We start from the raw sequence: 18,328 nt of genomic DNA, 5'->3' as shown, positions 1-18,328 counted from the left end.
CAGCAGAGGCGTGAGGTGACAAGTAGCAGGATTATAATCTAACCCACTCTGTGATGTGAATCTGACAGGTTATGGCCCACATTTGTTCACAGAATGACGTGTCTGTTTACAGCCTTTATTTAAAATGTGTAGGGTACTAGTAAATACCTTGCAAATCTGAAAACTCTACCAGAAAACCAGTTGCCCCACACATGCCACCCTGCTCCGTTCCCCAAACAGATGTAAGGAATCTTACAACACCAGGTTATAGTCCAACAGTTTTATTTGAAAATCACAAGCTTTCGGAGGCTTTCTCCTTCGTGTGACTCACCTGACGAAGGAGAAAGCCTCCAAAAGCTTGTGATTTTCAAATAAAACTGTTGGACTATAACCTGGTGTTGTAAGATTCCTTACATTTGTCAACCCCAGTCCATCACCGGCATCTCCACATCATCCCCAAACAGATACCAACCTTTCATACATTATTATTGGAAATACTGTACAGCAAAACACTTACATTCCACAGGTTCCCTTAATATTCACAGCCAGTCCCACAAAATGGAGACATACAGACAAGGAGCAACTTGTTGCAATAAAAATTTATACAATCTTGCAACTAACTTACCTCGATTGCAATGTCTGCTACACTGAATAATTACAATCCTGGTTTCAGGAGACTGAGGCTCACAGAACTCCTGTCAGTCCGCACTAAGGCTCTGTACGGGGCACACACCTAATACCATGCAGGATGTGGCAGCGATGAAGCATTGTGCTCCCATCCCATTGGGAAATTTTCCCTTCCTACTCGTTTGTCTTCCTGCACCAAATGCTCGTCCCCACCCGGGAAACAGACACAAGCTTCCCAGGGTGAATCAGGCTGAACTTCCCACTCTCCGAGGGAGGGTGCACATCAACCTTTCCCAATGCCACCGTTGGCCGTTAGCAGGTGAGAGTTTGCATCTCGAAACTCATGATAACATTTGGAACATCTTGCTTGATCTGTGCATCGTTGATCTTACCTGCTGAGTGATTGGCCCAAGAAGATACATATGGAGGAGTTTCTGGGCTGCTTTCCTCTGGCTCCATGGTTTCCTGAGAGAGGCTCTGTGCAGCTTTCTGTGAAAAGGTGAGTGAAAATAAGCAGTGTCCAACAGCTGTTCAGGCCCTGCCTGTTGCCAATTCTTTCCCATTGCTTGCTCTGAAAACCAAGCCTGTTTGCCCAACAGAAACCACCACTAATTGGGCAGCATTTCCATTGGCCAACTGAGGCTAGCCCAATATACAGGTACGGTAACATAGTGGTTATGTTACTGGACTAGTAATCCAGAGGCCTGGATGAATAATCTGGAGTCATGAGTTCAAATCCCGCCACAGCAGCTGGGGAATTTAAAATTCAATTAATTAAATAAAAATCCGGAATAAAGAAACCAGTATCAGTAATGGTGGCCATGAAACTACCGGATTGTCGTAAAAACCCATCTGGTTCCTTTAGGGAAGGAAGCCTGCCGCCCTTACCCGGTCTGGCCAATATGTGACTCCAGACCCACATCAAATGTGGTTGATTCTTAATCGCCCTCTGAAATGGCCGAGCAAGACACTCAGTTGGACAACCTCACACCACACGGACTGCAGTGGTTCAAAAAGGCGGCTCATCACCACCATCTTCAAGGGCAATTAGGGATGGGCAATAAATGCCGGCCTCGCCAGCGACACCAACATCCCGTGAATGAATAAAGAAAAAATTGCAGCACACTGACCCGAGTGGAACATTCCGCTCAGACTTTTCCCAACAAACCCACACAATCTTCAGCCAGAAGTGCCGAGTGGATGATCCATCTCGGCCTCCTCCTGATATCCCCACCATCACAGAAGCCAGTCTTCGGCCAATTCAATTCACTCCACGTGATATCAAGAAACGGCTGAGTGCACTGGATACAGCAAAGGCTATGGGCCCCGACAACATCCCGGCTGTAGTGCTGAAGACTTGTGCTCCAGAACTAGCTGCGCCTCTAGCCAAGCTGTTCCAGTACAGCTACAACACTGGCATCTACACGACAATGTGGAAAATTGCCCAGGTATGCCCTGTCCACAAAAAGCAGGACAAATCCAATCCGGCCAATTACCACCCCATCAGTCTACTCTCAATCATCAGCAAAGTGATGGAAGGTGTCATCGACAGTGCTATCAAGCGGCACTTACTCACCAATAACCTGCTCACCGATGCTCAGTTTGGGTTCCGCCAGGACCACTCGGCTCCAGACCTCATTACAGCCTTGGTCCAAACATGGACAAAAAAGCTGAATTCCAGAGGTGAGGTGAGGTGAGGTGAGGGTGACTGCCCTTGACATCGAGGCAGCATTTGATCAAGTGTGGCACCAAGGAGCCCTAGTAAAATTGAAGTCAATGGGAATCAGGGAGAAAACTCTCCAGTGGCTGGAGTCATACCTAGCACAAAGGAAGATGGTAGTGGTTGTTGGAGGCCAATCATCCCAGCCCCAGGACATTGCTGCAGGAGTTCCTCAGGGCAGTGTCCTAGGCCCAACCATCTTCAGCTGCTTCATCAATGACCTTCCCTCCATCATAAGGTCAGAAATTAGTATGTTTGCTAATGATTGCACAGTGTTCAGTTCCACTTGCAACCCCTCAGATAATGAAGCAGTCCGTGCCCGCATGCAGCAAGACCTGGACAGCATGCAGGCTTGGGCTGATAAGTGGCAAGTAACATTCGCGCCAGACAAGTGCCAGGCAATGACCATCTCCAACAAGAGTCTAACACCTCCCTTGACGTTCAACCGGCATTACCATCGCCGAATCCCCCATCATTAACCAGAAACTTAACTGGACCAGCCAAATAAATACTGTGGCTACAAGAGCAGGTCAGAGACTGGGTATTCTGCAGCGAGTGACTCACCTCCTGACTCCCCAAAGCCTTTCCACCATCTACATGGCACAAGTCAGGAGTGTGATGAATACTCTCCACTTGCCTGGATGAGTGCAGCTCCAACAACACTCAAGAAGCTCAACACCATCCAGGACAAAGCAGCCCGCTTGATTGGCACCCCATCCATCACCCTAAACATTCACTCCCTTCACCACTGGGCACACCGCGGCTGCAGTGAGTACCATCCACAGGATGCACTGCAGCAACTCGCCAAGGCTTCTTCGACAGCACCTCCCAAACACGCGACCTCTACCACCTAGAAGGACAAGAGCAGCAGGGCACATGGGAACAACATCACCTGCACGTTCCCCTCCAAGTCACACACCATCCCGACTTGGAAATATATCGCCATTCCTTCATCGTCACTGGGTCAAAATCCTGGACTCCCTTCCTAACAGCACTGTGGGAGAACCTTCAACCACACGGACTGCAGCGGTTCAAGAAGGCGGCTCACACCCACCTTCTCAAGGGCAATTAGGGATGGGCAATAAATGCCGGCCTCACAGTGACGCCCACATCCCGTGTGACGAATAAAAAAAAATTATACAGCGCTGCTCAAATCAGCAGGAGACATCTCTAGTTTCATTGCGGAGTCTGAATCCAAGATCAGGCCAGGATTAAAGAATTCCCCTGGGGGCAATTGGGGAAGAGGGAGAAAAGCCCCAGTGCTTCAAACAGAAAATGAGTGGGGGGAAAGAGACCCCTCAGTTTGGGGGGGGGGGAGGAGACCCCTCAGTTTGGGGGGGGAAAGAGACCCCTCAGTTTGGGGGGGAGGGGAAAGAGACCCCTCAGTTTGGGGGGGGGAGGGGGAAGAGACCCCTCAGTTTGGGGGGGGGAGGGGGAAGAGACCCCTCAGTTTGGGGGGGAGGGGGAAGAGACCCCTCAGTTTGGGGGGGGAGGGGGAAGAGACCCTCAGTTTGGGGGGGGAGGGGGAAGAGACCCCTCAGTTTGGGGGGGGAGGGGGAAGAGACCCTCAGTTTGGGGGGGGAGGGGGAAGAGACCCCTCAGTTTGGGGGGGGAGGGGGAAGAGACCCCTCAGTTTGGGGTGGGGAGGGGGAAGAGACCCCTCAGTTTGGGGGGGGGAGGGGGAAGAGACCCCTCAGTTTGGGGGGGGAGGGGGAAGAGACCCTCAGTTTGGGGGGGAGGGGGAAGAGACCCCTCAGTTTGGGGGGGGAGGGGGAAGAGACCCCTCAGTTTGGGGGGGGAGGGGGAAGAGACCCCTCAGTTTGGGGGGGGTGGGGGAAGAGACCCCTCAGTTTGGGGGGGGGACGGGGGGAAGAGACCCCTCAGTTTGGGGGGGGGGAGGGGGAAGAGACCCCTCAGTTTGGGGGGGGGAGGGGGAAGAGACCCCTCAGTTTGGGGGGGGGAGGGGGAAGAGACCCCTCAGTTTGGGGGGGGGCAGGGGGAAGAGACCCCTCAGTTTGGGGGGGGAGGGAGGAAGGAGACCCCTCAGTTTGGGGGGGGGGAGGGGGAAGAGACCCCTCAGTTTGCGGGGGGGGGGGGGGGAGGGGGAAGAGACCCCTCAGTTTGGGGGGGGGGGGAGGACGGGGAAGAGACCCCTCAGTTTGGGGGGGGGGGGGGAGGGGGAAGAGACCCCTCAGTTTGGGGGGGGGAGGGGGAAGAGACCCCTCAGTTTGGGGGGGGGGGAAGAGACCCCTCAGTTTGGGGGGGGGGGGGAAGAGACCCCTCAGTTTGGGGGGGGGGGGAGGGGGAAGAGACCCCTCAGTTTGGGGGGGGGGGGGAGGGGGAAGAGACCCCTCAGTTTGGGGGGGGGGGGGAGGGGGAAGAGACCCCTCAGTTTGGGGGGGGGAGGGGGAAGAGACCCCTCAGTTTGGGGGGGGGAGGGGGAAGAGACCCCTCAGTTTGGGGAGGGGGGAGGGGTGAGGGGGAAGGAGACCCCTCAGTTTGGGGGAGGGGGGAGGGGGAGGGGGGAAGAGACCCTCAGTTTGGGGGAGGGGGGAGGGGGAAGAGACCCCTCAGTTTGGGGAGGGGGGAGGGGGAGGGGGAAGAGACCCCTCAGTTTGGAGGGAGGGGGGGAGGGGGAGGGGGGAGGGGGGAGGGGAAGAGACCCCTCAGTTTGGGGGGGGGGGGGAGGGGGAAGAGACCCCTCAGTTTGGGGGGGGGGGGGAGGGGGAGGAGGGGGGTGGGGGGAGGGGGAGGGGGAGGGGGGAGGGGGAGGGGGAAGAGACCCCTCAGTTTGGGGGGGGAGGGGGAAGAGACCCCTCAGTTTGGGGGGGGAGGGGGAAGAGACCCCTCAGTTTGGGGGGGGAGGGGGAAGAGACCCCTCAGTTTGGGGGGGGAGGGGGAAGAGACCCCTCAGTTTGGGGGGGGGGAGGGAGCGACTCCCGGGTTTGAGGCCGAGGCCATGTTCAGTACTCCGGGAGATTGAGCCGCTGTTTATGCTCCGTCCCCCGGCTCCAGACCCCGGGAAAGGCCGAGGCTGCGACTGCCTGATCCGCGAGGCCCCGCTTCTACCCTGGGGCCCGCTGCCCGGCGCTCGGTTACCTGCTGCCGTCCGCAGGGAGTCCGTGTCCCGGCCTCGAGTCCGCGATCCGGGCGGAGCTGGAACCCCGATCCCTGCGCGGCCGGAGAGAGGCGGCGGCGCCCGGAGCCCGGCACTTCCGCAGGCCCGAATCCCCGGACTCAAACCCCGCCCCGAACCCGATCCCGAACCCGATCCCCGGCTTCAGCCCAGGCGCCGCCGCTGGAAACTTAATCAAAGGCAAAATCCCGCAGATACTGGAAATCTGAAATAAAAACAGGGGGAGTGGGGGGGGGGGGGAGAGTGGGGGGTGGGGGGGGGGGGAGAGTGGGGGGGGGGGTGGGTGGGGGGGGTGGGGGGGGGAGAGTGGGGGGGTCAGGACCAAGTACAGTGTTGAGGTAAATGGGGTTAGTAAGTCGGGGGTTATTTGACATGGGCACACAGATGTAATTCTGTTGCTAAGTTAAAGTTATACAATCTGTCATTATTTTTATTTAATACTTTGTTTTTCTATTATTATTTACTGTTAAGTAGCAAAATATACAGCAATATGAGAAGCAAAGGGGTGGAGATGGTTGGAGCAGAGAAGTTTCTCTGGTGCAGGCTGCAGAGATAGAAAATATAAAACTGGGGCGTTACAGCACCCACTGTAATTACAGGGTGACAAGTTTACATAGGTACTTTCCATTACCAATGAAGTATTAGGAATTTATGGTGGAAAAAGTTGCCAGAATGTGTGCACACACATAAGATTTTAATATATTATCGATACTAGTTGATCTCCCATAATGTTGCACGTGGGGGTTAAGACAAGTTTAGTCTTCTGGTGAAACAGGGTTAGAAGCTGCGGTATAATCGGACCGGGGCTGTTATGTTTTTATTAGCTAAGACTTTTTATTTTGTAATCCATTTGAGGGATATTTTTGGTGAAGGAAGCCCTTTGTCTAAATAAAAACAGAAAATGCTGAAAGCACAGAGCAGGTCGGGCAGCATCTGTGGAGAGAAACAGAGTTAATGTTTCAGGTTGATGAGCTTTCATCAGAACTGATCATCGACCTGGTGTTCACCTTAAATCTGTGTCCTCTGGTTACCGACCTTTCTGCCACTGGAAACAGTTTCTCCTTATTTACTCTATCAAAACCGTTCATGATTTTGAACACCTCGATCAAATCTCCCCTTAACCTTTTCTGTTTTAAGGAGAACAATCCCAGCTTCTCCAGTCTCTCCACATAACTGAAGTCTCTCATCCCTGGTAACATTCTAGTAAATCTTTTCTGCACCCTCTCCAAGGCCTTCACATCCTTCCTAAAGTGTGGTGCCCAGAATTGGACACAATACTCCAGCTGAAGCCTAACCAGTGTTTTATAAAGGTTTAGCATAACTTCCTTGCTTTTGTACTCTCTCTCTCTATTAATAAAGCCCAGGATCCCACATGCTTTTTTAACAGCCTTCTCATCTTGTCCTGCCACCTTCAAGGATTTGTGTACATTCACCCCCAGGTCTCTCTGTTCCTGCACCCCCTTTAAAATTGTACCATTTAGTTTATTTTGCCTCTCCTCATTTTTCCTACCAAAACGCATCACTTCACTCTTCTCTCTGTTAAATTTCACCTGCCATGTGTCTGCCCATTTCACCAGTCTGTCTATGTCCTCCTGAAGTCTATCCTCCTCATTATTTACTACATTTACGAGTTTTGTGTCATCTGCAACCTTTGAAATTATATGCTCTATGCCCCAGTCCAGGTATTAATATATATCAAAAAGAGCAATAGTCCTAATACTGACCCCTGGGGAACACCACTGTACACCTCCCTCCAGTCTGAAAAACAACCGTTCACTGCTACTCTCTGCTTTCTGACCCTGAGCCAATTTTGTATCCACGCTGCCACTGACCCTTTAATCCCATGGGCTTTAATTTTGCTAATAAGTCTATGATGTGGTGCTTTATCAAATGCACTTTGAAAGTCCATCTACAGAACATCAACCGCACTAGATAGAACTACATTCTATTGGTGGCTCTCTAAAAGAGATCCGGTAACAACAGGAGAAAAATTATCACCAAAAGGTCACTTTTCTCCCACACCAGGAAACAGCTCAAATCACCTTTAAATTGTTAATAAAAATGTCAAACATTGTTCCCAAACCATGATTGGCTGAAAGTCAGTTGCTGAGCTGTGATTTGCTGATTGTAAAGTCAATCATTCAGTTGCTGAGCTGTGATTCGCTGATTGCGACGCCAGATGTTGACAGACTTGTGCAGCTGGAGCAGCGCTGAGAGCTGGAGGTGAGCCAGATGTTTTGGGGCTCGATTTGGGCAGTGCGTCCGTTACAGAGGGTTGGTTTGCGGGGTGATGGTGACACTGTGTCCGTGCCCGCAGCAACCTCACTCCGGGCTCGGGCTCTGAGTCTGGGTCTGGGGTCTGGGGCCGGGTCATGAATGTTGTCTCCTGATTCCTGTTGGGTCTGGGTCTGAGTCTGGGGCTGGGGACTGGTCTGGGTCTGGGCAATGAACGTTGTCTCCTGATTCCTGTTGGCTCTGGGGTCGGGTCTGGGGACTGGTCTGGGTCTGGGTCTGGTCTGAGTCTGGTCTGGGCAATGAACGTTGTCTCCTGATTCCTGTTGGGTCTGGGGCCGGGTCTGGTCTGAGTCTGGGGCCGGGTCTGGTCTGAGTCTGGGGTCGGGTCTGGGTCTGGGGTCGGGTCTGGGTCTGGGGTCTGGGCAATGAATGTTGTCTCCTGATTCCTGTTGGGTCTGGGTCTGAGTCTGGGGCCGGGTCTGGGGCTGGGGACTGGTCTGGGTCTGGTCTGAGTCCGGTCTGGGCAATGAACGTTGTCTTCTGATTCCTGTTGGCGCTGGGTCTGGGTCTGGGGTCTGGGGACTGGTCTGGGGTCTGGGGACTGGTCTGGGTCTGGTCTGAGTCTGGTCTGGGCAATGAACCTTGTCTCCTGATTCCTGTTGGCGATCTGCCATCTTTGGCCTGTGTGAAGTTGAGTGAATAATGTCAGTGAACGGGTGGGGGGTTGGCAGAGACCTGCTGCTGGTGATCGGGGAGAGTCGAGCCGTGAAATGGGAATGTTGAGCGATCCCAGCACTTTGGACACGGTGTTCCTCGGTGTTCCTCTCCTGCACACGGCGCACTGACCGGGAGGGTGAGCTTTTTGACATTCTGTTCTCCTGGCGCATCGAGCGTGCGATCCAGTGAACTTGTTTCTCTCTGTTGGAGGCTCATCCGTGCTCTTTCTGAAGATGTTGGGTTAATAATTGCTAATCCCCTTGGGGCAGAGAGTGAGACTGTCGCCAGGGACGGGAGAGAAGTTCAGGAGGAAGCGGAGGAAAGTCTAACCTGCGCTCCGTCTCCAGCTCCAAGCCCCGGCTGCTCACCATGGCCAGGACCTTCTGGGGAACCTTGAAATCATTTCTTCACCGAGGCGACGCTGCCTCCATCGACCTGACGGGTGACACCGTCACCCTGGACTTCCCCGATGACATGGGGGGTGAAGATGACCTCCCGACATTCAGCAACGCCAATAAACTACGAGTGGTCACCTCGAATGATCTGGATGAGGCTGTTCACATCTCCAGTGTGGTTTGTAACGGGAGCAGTGAGTCCAGTGCTGGTAACTCAGCCCCTCAGCAGGATTTAAAGGGTCTGCAGAAACTGGGGGTCCGGGAGGGGCTTCAGGGAGACAGGGGGAGTAATGTGGAGAAATGTGACAGTTGTGTTAAGAGCTTAGAATTAATGAAACAAAGGACTGTGAAAAGAAAATTGTGGCTTGCTGTCACCCTCTACACTCTGTTCACCATCGGGGAACTAATAGGTAGGTTTGGCAGACTTTCATTTCAAGTAATTGGACGATTTATGCAAACTTGAATTTTTGGTGGGATATTTATTACTGTTTCCTTCCTCTTTCTCCTCTCTGAGGTAAGCAGCCCGGTGGTTCAATTCCAGGAGGAATTGATTGGGTGGAATTCTGTATCCTGGGGACTCCAATGTGTTGCTCAATTACTGGGGCAGAAATTCTACCTTTACTGGAAATCGGCTTGCCTTGATGTAGCTGCCTTTTTAATAAGGCAGTAAAAGTCCCCAGATACAAGAGGGGGGAGTGGGAGGAGTGGAGGGAGTGGGAGGAGTGGAGGGAGTGGGAGTGGGAGGAGGAGGAGGAGGGAGTGGGAGGAGGGAGGAGGAGGAGGGAGTGGGAGGAGTGGGAGGAGTGGAGGGTGTGGGAGTGGGAGGAGGAGGAGGAGGGAGTGGGAGTGGGAGGAGGAGGAGGGAGTGGGAGGAGTGGAGGGTGTGGGAGTGGGAGGAGGAGGAGGAGGGAGTGGGAGTGGGAGGAGGAGGAGGGAGTGGGAGGAGTGGAGGGTGTGGGAGTGGGAGGAGGAGGAGGAGGAGGAGGAGGGAGTGGGAGTGGGAGGAGGAGGAGGAGGAGGAGGAGGGAGTGGGAGGAGTGGAGGGTGTGGGAGTGGGAGGAGGAGGAGGAGGGAGTGGGAGTGGGAGGAGGAGGAGGAGGAGGGAGTGGGAGGAGTGGAGGGTGTGGGAGCCATGCAGTGGGGAAAGGGCTAGGGCAGGTTTTGGGAAGGTTTTTTAAGGTGGGGTGAGAGGTCGTGAGACAAAAGGTTTTGTGGAGAGAATTCCATTACAGGGGGCAGAAAAAGCTGTGCTACCCGGGAGGGGGAGGTCAAGAAAGCTGGAGTTAGAGGAGCAGAAAACAGCTGGGCACAGAGGAGGCAGTTACAAGGAGCCAATGGGGAGTGAGACTGACCCAGACCCAGACCCAGACCCAGACCCAGACTGTGTCACCTGTCTGGTCTGCGTAGGACAGGAAGGGCAGTGGTTTGGATGAGTTGTAGTTAATGTATGGGGGGAGCATGGGAGGAGAGAGGATTGGAGTAGTTCAGAGTGCTGGTGAGAAAGGACAGGAGAAGGTGGGGGTGAGATAAGAGTTTCAGTGATGGTGGGGGTGAGATAAGGGTAGAGGCAGATTGTGAAGCTCGGGTCAAAGGCCAACAGGTGGCTGAATTTCTGCAAGATTTGCTTCAGCCCCAGTGAGCAGTCCAAGGGGGGGAATGGAGTCCGGGGTCTTGGATGTGCAATTTTGACAGGAGTCAAATTGAACATCTTTTGCAGAGTTTTAATTGATTTCTATCTGTGACGTTGCTATTTTTTCATAAAGGTGTGTTTCATCGTGTTATGATGTTGAAATAAGATGTACTAAATTAACTTTAAAACGTAAAAATTACTGGGACTGTAATTATCAATTTTAATTCATTAATTAAAAAAATCAGTGTTAGTTTTTTCCCTTTGGAATTTTACCATGAAATGATATGAAGTGTATATAATATAGTCAATATATCATGGATCATTTCTCAATGAATCCACCATAAAGGCATCACCATTGTCAGTCCTTTCTTGTTAAGGGCCTGAAGTCTAATCTGTGACCATTTCCAACAGCAGCTGGGGCAAAACCTGAAAGTTTACATAAAAACACAATACTCGGGGGCGATTTCATGGCTGTAACTTAAAGGCACCATGAATGGGGGAGGGGGCAAGTAAGGCATCAGTGACAATTCCAGTATTTGTGGAGAGGGGAAATCTAATCCAAGGGTCTTCCCACCCCACCCACTCCCCTCCCTGTTGATTCCTCTGAAGTCTAACTGTGGAGTTGAGATGCAGGTTACAGATTGCTCAAGCTTCCTGTCTGTAGTTGGTGTGTTATCTGCACCCCTGGATTGGTCCATAGTCTGTTATCACTCTGTCTAAATGATTCTTCTTTGATCTATTGTTTAGGAGGATGTCTCTCCAATAGCCTGGCGGTTATGACTGATGCGGTCCATATGCTGGCAGATGTCCTGGGGATTGTTGCTTCCTTGGTCGCTCTGTACCTTTCTGGGAGGCCTCCAAGCAGAAGATTTACCTTCGGTTGGCATCGGTTTGGTGGGTGCCCAGAGCTTGCCCATGGTTTATGGGGGTATCGCGTTACTTGTGTTCACTTACTTAGGGTTTTTTTTTTAAAAGGTTTCCTTTGGTAGGATGGATGGGAGACAGAAAACTCTTTTTTTTTGAAGTGTTAAAAAGTAGAAAAGTTTATTTGCTCAGTTATTTTATGGTGGGTGGACAGAGTGAGATCTTAGCCTTGCAGTCAGCAATCTCTTGGTGTTTCATAGACATAGACATAGAAAATAGGAGCAAGAGTAGGCCATTCGGCCCTTCGGGCCTGCTCCGCCATTCAAAATGATCATGGCTGATCGTCTAACTCAGTACCCTGTTCCCGCTTTTTCCCCATATCCCTTGATCCCTTTAGCATTAAGAAATATATCTATCTCCTTCTTGAATACATCTAATGACTTGGCCTCCACTGCCTTCTGTGGTAGAGAATTCCACAGGTTCACCACCCTCTGAGTGAAGAAATTTCTCCTCATCTCGGTTCTAAATGGCATTCCCCGTATCCTGAGACTGTGACCCCTGGTTCTGGACTCCCCAGCCATCGGGAACATCCTCCCTACATCTAGTCTATCTAGTCCTGTTAGAATATTATATGTTTCGATGAAATCACCTCTCATTCTTCTAAACTCTAGTGAATATAGGCCCAGTCGACCCAATCTCTCCTCATACGTCAGTCCTGCCATCCCAGGAATCAGTCTGGTAAACCTTTCTTGCACTCCCTCCATGGCAAGGACATCCTTCCTCAGATAAGGAGACCAAAACTTTCATAAGAGCAGCAACATCAACATTACTGCTGCTCCTTCTCCACACGGAATTCTATCTCACAGCATTTACACAGAGTTCCTCAGGGCAGTGTCCTAGGCCCAACCATCTTCAGCTGCTTCATCAATGACCTTCCCTCCATCATAAGGTCAGAAATGGGGATGTTCACTGATGATTGCACAGTGTTCAGTTCCATTCGCAACCCCTCAGATAATGAAGCAGTCCGAGCCTGCATGCAGCAAGACCTGGACAACATCCAGGCTTGGGCTGATAAGTGGCAAGTAACATTTGCGCCAGACAAGTGCCAGGCAATGACCATCTCCAACAAGAGAGAGTCTAACCACCTCCCCTTGATAGTCAATGGCATTACCATCGCCGAATCCCCCACCATCAACATCCTGGGGTCACCACTGACCAGAAACTTAACTGGACCAGCCACATAAATAATGTGGCTACAAGAGCAGGTCAGAGGCTGGGTATTCTGCAGCGAGTGACTCACCTCCTGACTCCCCAAAGCCTTTCCACCATCTACAAGGCACAAGTCAGGAGTGTGATGGAATACTCTCCACTTGCCTGGATGAGTGCAGCTCCAACAACACTCAAGAAGCTCAACACCATCCAGGACAAAGCAGCCAGCTTGATTGGCACCCCATCCACCACCCTAAACATTCACTCCCTCCACCACAGGCGCACTGTGGCTGCAGTGTGTACCATCCACAGGATGCACTGCAGCAACTCGCCAATTTTTCTTCAACAGCACCTCCCAAACCCACGACCTCTACCACCTAGAAGGACAAGGGCAGCAGGCGCATGGGAACAACACCACCTGCACGTTCCCCTCCAAGTCACACACCATCCCGACTTGGAAATATATCGCCGTTCCTTCATCGTCGCTGGGTCAAAATCCTGGAACTCCCTTCCTAACAGCACTGTGGGAGAACCTTCACCACACGGACTGCAGCGGTTCAAGAAGGCGGCTCACCACCACCTTCTCAAGGGCAATTAGGGATGGGCAATAAATGCCGGCCTTGCCAGCGACGCCCACATCCCATGAATGAATTTTAAAAAAAAACACTGACATGGCAGGGGAGTCGGAGAGAGAGATCTTTGGGAGGCTTTTGAAAACCAGGAGGAGGGGAATTAAAGGGAAGATGCCAATCGTGGAGTGGTGAGTGTGAGGAATGCGCGTGCGAGCGGGGGGGGGTGTGTGTGCGTGTGGGGCGGGTGTGTGGGGTGTGCGTGTGGGGCGTGCGCGTGTGCGTGTGGGGCGTGCGCGTGTGCGTGTGGGGCGTGCGCGTGTGGGGTGGGTACGTGTGGGGGGGTGAGTGTGAGCGGGTGAGTGTGAGCGGGTGAGTGTGAGCGGGTGAGTGTGAGCGGGTGAGTGTGAGCGGGTGAGTGTGAGCGGGTGAGTGTGAGCGGGTGAGTGTGAGTGTGAGCGGGGGCGCGGTGAGTGTGAGTGTTGGGTATTTCGGTTTCTTTAAACGAGGTGCATTCCTTCAGATTGAAATATTATGTATTGATTTAATTTTTTTTTTACCTGGAACACAGATGGTGGAATTGAAGTGAAAGTATTGTGCCTCTTGTTGTATTGTGCCTCTTGTTGTATTGTGCCTCTTGTTGTATTGTGCCTCTTGTTGTATTGTGTGAATTCTTCTCTTTGGACAAGAAGCAGAGTGTGAGTGGACCAGTGCTGTTTACTGTGCAGTAGGTCGGAGTATATGAATTCAGTGATGCCAAATACATGGGCAGCTTTGGCCCATCAGACATTCACTGTGAGTAACTTGGGTAGAAACAGGGACATCAAAGTGAGATTTTACTGGAGAAAGAACATAGGACACAACAAAACAGAATTATCGGGAGACCTTGAAGGGGAGGTAGGACCTGTTGAATGCTTTAAATATTTTGTACTAATTATTGATTGAACACTGCTTTCTACTACATTGAGTTCAAGATGATCATTGGGAACTCCAGGACGCTGCCCGTGTCCTGGAAAACCGCAGGTGCAGGAAATGTCGTCGGCTGGAGGAGCTCGAGCTCCGGGTTTCGGAGTTTGAGCAGCGGCTGGAGTCACTGCAGAGCATCCGCGAGACTGAGAGCTACGTGGACAGCACGTTTCAGGAGGTGGTCACCCCGTAGCTTAAGAGAGTGCAGGCAGAGAGGGACTGGGTGACCGCCAGACAGACAAGGAGGACCAGGAGGGTAGTGCAGGAGTTCCCTGAGGGCATCTCACTCTCTAACCAGTATTCTGAATACTGGTGAGGGAGAGGGTTTCTCTGGGGAGTGCAGCCAGAGCCAAGATCACAGCACCATGGGTGGCTCAGCTGTACAGGGGGGAGGAGGAAGGTCAGGAGAGCGATTGTGATGGGGGAGGGTATAGTTAGGGGAGCAGACAGGAGTTTCTGCGGCTGCTGATGTGATTCCAGGACATCACTGAGCAGCTGCAGAACATTCTGGAGGGGCAGGGTCAACAGCCAGAGGTCGTGGTCCATATCGGTACCAACGACATAGGTAGAAAGAGGGATGAGGTCCTGGAGGCAGATTTTATAGAGTTAGGAAAGAGATTAATAAGCTGGACCTCAAAGGTCGTAATCTCCGGATTACTCCCGGTGCCACGCGCTGGTGAGTATAGAAATAGGAGGATAGAGCAGATGAATGTGTGGCTGGAGAGATGGTGCAGGAGGGAGGGCTTTAGATTCCTGGGGCATTGGGACTGGTTCTGGGGGAGGTGGGACCTGTACAGGCCCGGACGGGTTGCACCTCAACAGAGCCAGGACCAATATCCTCACGGGGAGGTTCGCTGGTGCTGTGGTGGGAGGGGGGCTAAACTAATTTGGCAGGGGGATGGGCACCAGGATGTAGCATTGGAAAGGAGAAACAAGATGCACGAAGGATACAAAGGATTGGGAGACACAGATAGCACTAGAGTAAGTAATAGTACAGTAATAGGTGGGATCAGACTAGGAGAGAATACAAGAAAGTCTAAGATAGGTATACAGTGCATGTGTGTAAACACACGAGGTGTGGTAAACAAGGTCGGTGAGCTCCAGACGCAAATAGCCACATGGGAATATGATGTCATGGCGATAACGGAGACCTGGCTCAAAAAAGGGCAGGATTGGGTACTAAATATTCCTGGATACAAGGTGTTCAGGAAAGATAGGGAAGGAAAGAAAGGAGTGGGGGGGTGGGGGCTGGCAGTATTGATTAAGGAGAATATTACAGTGCTGGAGAGAGAGGATGTCCTGGAGGGGTCAAGGACAGAATCTATTTGGTTAGAGTTAAGAAACAATAGAGGTGCCATTTCACTACTGGGTGTATTCCATAGAGGAGCAAATTTACAGGGAAATTACAGAGAGGTGCAAGAACCATAGAGTAGTGATAATGGGGGACTTCAACTATCATAATATAGACTGGGATAGTAATGTAAAGGGCAAAGAGGGGGAGGAATTTTTGAAGTGTGTTCAGGACAACTTTCTTAACTAGTATGTTTCCGGCCCAACGAGGAAGGAGGCATTGCTGGACTTGGTTCTGGGGAATGAGGTGGGCCAAGTGGAGCACGTGTCAGTTAGAATAGCTATGGAAAAGGACATGGACCACCCTAAAGTGAAAATACTCAATTGGAGGAGAGCCAATTTCAATGGGATGAGAACTGATCTGGCCCGGGCAAATTGGATTCAAAGATTGGCAGGCAAAACTGTAATTGAACAATGGGTGGCCTTTAAGGAGGAGATGGTTCAGGTACAGTCTAGGCACATTCCCACGAGGCAGAAAGGCGGGGCAACTAAAGCCAGAGCTCCCTGGATGACAAAAGAGATAAAGAGTAAGATGAAATGGAAAAAAGGGGCGTATGACAGATGTCAGGTTGATAACACAAGAACCAGGCAGAACATAGAAAGGTCAGAGGGGAAGTGAAAAAGGAAATGAGGGGCAAAGAGAGAGTATGAGAATAGACTGACGGCCAACATAAAAGGGAATCTAAAAGTCTTCTATAGGCATGAAAACAGTAAACGGGTAGTAAGAGGAGGGGTGGGGCCGATTAGGGACCATAAAGGAGATCTACTCAAGGAGGCAGAGGAGATGACCAAGGTATTAAATGAGTACGTTGCATCTGTCTTTACCAAGGAAGAAAATGCTGCCAGAGTCTCAGTAAAGGAAGATATAGTTGAGATACTGGATGGGCTAAAAATTGATAGAGGAGGTACTTGATAGGCTAGCTGTACTTAAAGTCGATAAGTCACCCGGTCCGGATGGGATGCATCCTAAGTTGCTGAGGGAAGTAAGGGTGGAAATTGTGGAGGTACTGGCCATAATCTTCCAAACATCCGTAGATACGGGGGGTGGTGCCAGAGGGCTGGAGAATTGCAAATATTACACCCTTGTTCAAAAAAGGGTGTAAGGATAAACCCAGCAACTACAGGCCAGTCAGTTTAACCTCAGTGGTGGGGAAACTTTTAGAAACAATAATCCGGGACAGAATTAACAATCACTTGGATGAGTGTGGATTGATTAGGGAAAGCCAGTACAGCTTTGTTAAAGGCAAATCGTGTTTAACTAACTTGATAGAGTTTTTTGATGAGGTAACAGAGAGGGTAGATGAGGGCAATGCAGTTGACGTGGTGTATATGGACTTTCAAAAGGCATTTGATAAAGTGCCTCACGGTAGGCTTATCAAGATTGCGGCCATGGAATAAAGGGGGCAGTAGCAACATGGATACAGAATTGGCTAAGGGACAGGAAACAGAGAGTAGTGGTGAATGGTTGTTTTTCGGACTGGAGGGAGGTGTACAGTGGTGTTCCCCAGGGGTCAGTGCTGGGACCACTGCTTTTCTTGATATATATTAATGACTTGGACTTGGGTGTACAGGACGCAATTTCCAAATTTGCAGATTACACAAAACTTGGAAGGGTAGTAAACAGTGAAGAGGATAGTGATAGACTTCAAGAGGCTATAGACAGACTGGTGGAATGGGCGGACACATGGCAGATCAAATTTAACTCAGAAAAATGCGAAGTGATACATTTCGGTAGGATGAACAAGGAGAGACAATATAAACTAGAGGGCACAACTCCTAAAAGGGGTACAGGAACAGAGGGATCTGGGGGTATATGTGCACAAATCGTTGAAGGTGGCAGTACAGGTTGAGAAACTGGTTAAAAAAGCATACGGGGTCCTGGGCTTTATAAATAGAGGCATAGAGTGCAAAAGCAAGGAAGTCATGATGAACCTTTATAAAACATTGCTTCAGCCACAACTGGAGTATTGTGTCCAGTTCTAGGCACCGCACTTTAGGAAAGATGTGAAGGCCTCAGAGAGGGTGCAGAAAAGATTTACTAGATGAGGGACTTTAGTTACGTGGATAGACTGGAGAAGCTGGGGTTGTTCTCCTTGGAACAGAGAAGGTTGAGAGGAGAGTTAATAGAGGTATTCAAAATCATGAAGGGTCTAGACAGAGTAGATAGAGAGAAACTGTTCCCATTGGCGGAAGGGTCAAGAACCAGAGGACAGAGATTTAAGGTGATTGGCAAAAGAACCAAAGGTGACATGAGGAAAAACCTTTTTACGCAGCGAGTGGTTGGGATCTGGAATGCACTGCCCGAGGGGGTGGTGGAGGCAGATTCAATCACGGCCTTCAAAAGCGAACTGGATAAATACTTGAAAGGAAAAAATTTGCAGGGCTACGGGGATAGGGCGGGGGAGTGGGACTAGCTGGATTGCTTTTGTGTAGAGCCGGCACGGACTTGATGGGCTGAATGGCCTCCTTCCGTGCTGTAACCTTTCCATTATTCTATGATTCAAGAAATGAGCAGCATTCCCCACAGGAAGGGGGAGAGGAAACAATCTATATATTGCACATCCCTTTCTGTAAGTTTCACATTCAATGCAAGTAAGTGAAATTTGCAAATGATCCCAAATTAGGAGAGGCTGGGGAATCAATGGGGCAGCTCATAGATTACAGAATGAGTTGGACAAAATATGTAAGTGGGTAGATCAGTGGGAGATTGAACTTAACAGGGACAAGAGGAAGGTAAAGCACATAGAGAAGAGAAATATGTGAAAGGAATGTTGTTGAAATAGCTGCCCAAGAGTGAGAGGAGAGTCCGAGAGTGAGAGGAGAGCCCGAGAGTGAGAGGAGGTGGTCACACCGCAGGTAAAGATTACGCAGGCAAAAAGGAAATGGGCGACCGCCAGGCAGAGTAAAAGGACTAGGCAGGTAGAGCAGGAG

The 18,328-nt window shown here is 51.0% G+C and overlaps 2 protein-coding genes across 2 annotated transcripts in view; one reads left to right on the top strand and one right to left on the bottom strand.

The window, feature by feature from the left end:
• The window catches only part of bloc1s6 (biogenesis of lysosomal organelles complex-1, subunit 6, pallidin), a 32,519-nt gene extending 26,908 nt beyond the window's left edge, over positions 1-5,611 (bottom strand). The window contains exons 1-2 of the mRNA XM_067971212.1: positions 5,426-5,611; positions 999-1,095 (exon numbers count right to left, since the gene is read on the bottom strand). Coding sequence (XP_067827313.1) covers positions 999-1,065 — 67 coding nt within the window. The 5' untranslated portion in view covers positions 1,066-1,095; positions 5,426-5,611. The remainder of the gene's footprint in view (positions 1-998; positions 1,096-5,425) is intronic.
• A 2,695-nt stretch (positions 5,612-8,306) lies between these two features.
• slc30a4 (solute carrier family 30 member 4) overlaps positions 8,307-18,328 on the top strand; it is a 30,531-nt gene continuing 20,509 nt past the window's right edge. Inside the window, exons 1-2 of the mRNA XM_067971204.1 lie at positions 8,307-9,219; positions 11,187-11,333. Coding sequence (XP_067827305.1) covers positions 8,784-9,219; positions 11,187-11,333 — 583 coding nt within the window. The 5' untranslated portion in view covers positions 8,307-8,783. The remainder of the gene's footprint in view (positions 9,220-11,186; positions 11,334-18,328) is intronic.

The sequence above is a fragment of the Heptranchias perlo genome, chromosome 34 (assembly GCF_035084215.1).
Source record: "Heptranchias perlo isolate sHepPer1 chromosome 34, sHepPer1.hap1, whole genome shotgun sequence".
In the NCBI taxonomy this organism is placed as follows: Eukaryota; Metazoa; Chordata; class Chondrichthyes; order Hexanchiformes; family Hexanchidae; genus Heptranchias; species Heptranchias perlo.
The sequence above is the reverse complement of the archived record's forward strand: the minus strand, read 5'-3'. Positions and strand labels throughout refer to the sequence as shown.